This window comes from Rhagoletis pomonella, unplaced genomic scaffold (genome assembly GCF_013731165.1).
Source record: "Rhagoletis pomonella isolate Grant_MI unplaced genomic scaffold, Rhpom_1.0 Rhpom_scaffold_00008, whole genome shotgun sequence".
NCBI lineage: Eukaryota > Metazoa > Arthropoda > Insecta > Diptera > Tephritidae > Rhagoletis > Rhagoletis pomonella.
The window spans coordinates 1,861,775-1,864,717 of NW_023458562.1; the positions used below are offsets into that span (position 1 = coordinate 1,861,775).

At 47.2% G+C, this 2,943-nt stretch overlaps 1 protein-coding gene across 1 annotated transcript; it reads left to right on the top strand.

Annotated features, from left to right (window-relative positions):
• The first annotated feature begins 509 nt into the window (after nt 1-509).
• On the top strand, nt 510-1,529 carry LOC118745043. Its single transcript, XM_036478580.1, has one exon. It carries the CDS (start codon nt 510-512, stop codon nt 1,527-1,529), a length of 1,020 nt encoding a protein of 339 aa, XP_036334473.1.
• Nucleotides 1,530-2,943: the final 1,414 nt, after the last annotated feature.

A 2,943-nucleotide genomic window follows, 5' to 3' on the forward strand; every position in this document is an offset into this window, starting at 1 on the left:
TTAAAGAAAACTTAACTTAACCAAATAAAATAGTAAATTTAACGGAAGTAAGCCGCTACAGCAAATAATCTTTATAAATAAATTAAACTAAAGTAAGAAATTAAAAATAAAATATATCAAAATAATTACCTGTATTTCCGGCTACGAAAAAGTACAAAGGTGGTGCTAAGTGTACTGTCACTTACTCACCCCGTGGTGAGGAAGTGATAAAAATGGATAAACGGAAGCAAAACCAAGGCACCGAGATCCAACCTCCGTCCGGGGCTAGTAGCCCCTTCCAGCGGAGCGGAATGACCCAACGATCTCCCGTACGTAACACGTTACTGGCCAGACGACCAGCCAGTGACAATACGGATGTCCCGAGTTCAAATAACGTGGAGGATTCTGCAGGGTCACCAGCAGCACGCATAGAAAGCGGAAATGGGGCTGACTCTCAGAGAATCCAATCAATCGAGAACTCTACTGAAAAGTACAACGGCGCCCTCCGCATGATTGGGGAACTGAGGAAGATGATGGATAGCCAGAGGCACGTGAATCAGCAAATGAAAAACGTCCTGACCAGCATCTCGAAGCTCTTCGAAATCGTTGAGAGTAATGATCAAGAAAGAACCTCAGTTAGTACTTCAGTGAAATCGACTCAAACAGACCGGCCAGTCAAAGGTGATAAAACAGGGAAGAGGTCGGCGAACGAACCCACACCCGAGAACCGCCCACAACCGAAAGATAAACGCATTCGTGTCAACTCACCTCGAGCACAAGCAGAGAAAATGGATCGCCAAACTCGTAGCAGTGATCAACCAGAAACTGCTGACAACGCGGCCCAGAAGCCAAAAGGCGATAACCAGTCGCTATGCTCCAACGCTACCACAGCCAACTTAAATATGGAGTGGACTAAGGTGAAACCGAAAAGACGGCAGAGAAAAAAGCCAACCCGCCCGGACGCCATTGTAGTCAAAACCTCTGGAGAGTGTTCTTATGCTGACATTTTGAAAATGGTAAAGAGCGAGGAAAGCCTGAAGGGTTTAAGCGAAACTGTGCGGAAGATCAGGAAAACAGCTAGTGGCGATCTCCTGTTTCAGCTGAATAAGTCTGAGGACGTAAATACTGCGAAACTTCAAGAGGCAGTCGAAGGAGTACTGGCAGGTAAAGCAGAAGTCAGGACCCTAACTGAAATGGTTCATATAGAGATACATGATATCGACGAACTTACGACAAGCGAAGAGGTGTGCTTAGCTTTAAATGGTCAGGGTGGGTCCACTAAAGTGCTAGTATCCAATATCCGGTCGATGCGAAAAGCGTACGGAGGCACACAGACCGCAACCTTACTCCTACCCGAGAGCTTTGCCAATAAGCTAGTAGGCCAAGGTAAAATCAGAATTGGCTGGGTTATCTGCCGAATAAGACATAAAATACAGCCAAAGCGCTGCTACAAATGTTTTGAGTTCGGCCACATATCGAAGGGCTGTCGGAGCAGCGACGATTTTGGCAAATCGTGCTTCAAGTGCGGTCAAACTGGGCATACGGCCTAACTATGCACAAATGCACCTCGGTACTTATTATGCGTAAAACGCGGCAGAAATCCTACCAGGCACCAGGCAGGAGGCAACAAGTGTTCGGTATATCAACTGGCGCTAAGCAAAATAAAGGTATGATGAGACTTTTGCAGCTTAACCTCAACCACTGCCAAGCGGCGCAGGACCTCCTGTCGCAAACAATATTAGAGGAAAAAATCGATATTGCGATACTCAGTGAGCCATACAAATCGAAATCGTCTCAGTGCTGGCTTCAGGATCAAAGCGGAAAAGCGGCGCTCTGGTCATGCGGGAACCCAGCTCGCTGGATGCAGGGTGCCGTGTCCGCAAATGGCTTCGTTGGTGCGGAAATCGGCAACTTGTACGTATACAGCTGCTACATTGCGCCAAGCATAAGTATACAGGCATTCGAAAATATACTGTTAAATCTAACAATTGATGCTAGAGGCAGGCAGAATGTTCTTATAGCAGGAGACTTCAACGCGTGGGCACAAGAGTGGGGACGCCGCAGTACAAGCCCAAGAGGGAGAGCTCTTCTGGAGGCTTTCGCTTATTTGGACGTCGTTTTACTAAACACGGGAACTGAACACACTTTCAGCCGAAACGGTTTTGGGTCAATAATAGACCTGACCTTTATCAGTTCCGGGCTATATAGATTCACTGAATGGAAACATAGCACGTGTTATACGCAAAGTGATCATTCAGCTTTAATTTGCAATATCAACTGCAGACGAGAAGTATCTAAGCGGACTCACAACCCCGGAGTATCGCACGGGTGGAAAACCAGTACTTTCGACCCCGAATCGTTTACCAGCATGCTACCATCCACCGTTTACCAAGGGTCAGCAGACTCCATGGCCGAACACCTAATGGCCGACATTCGCGCAGCTTGCGATGCATCAATGGCCAGGAGAACTTCCTCCACGTATCGTCATGCGGTCTACTGGTGGAACGATAACATAGTGGACCTGCGAAAGAAATGTCTAAGATGTAGGCGAAATGCTCAGAGAGCTAGGGAAAGAGACAACTTCGTGGTATTTCGTGCGGCTTATAAGAGTGCACGCGAGTGCAATGCTTCTTAGAGCTCTGTGATGATGCTGAACGGAATCCTTGGGGCTCGGCTTATAAAATTGTCTCAAAAAAGCTGAAAGGCAGAAACATGAACCCGAAAAACGCTGCATACCTAAAGTCCGTCGTGGGGACACTATTTCCTGTACAGAGACCGTTAGTGTCCACTATGGATGGCGAGCCGTTGAGTGTTGTTGACCCTGTAACGGAAGAAGAAATCACACTCGCAACATCGAAGGTGGAAGTAAAGAAAGCTCCTGGCCCCGATGGCGTACCCAACATAGCTCTTAAGCTTGCAGTCCACCAGTGCGCTTCCTTATTCCTACAAGTTTTTAATGAGTGT

Excerpts from the sequence above, each read along its gene's own strand:
- LOC118745043 (XM_036478580.1), top strand. The coding sequence starts at position 510 with ATGATGGATAGCCAGAGGCACGTGAATCAGCAAATGAAAAACGTCCTG.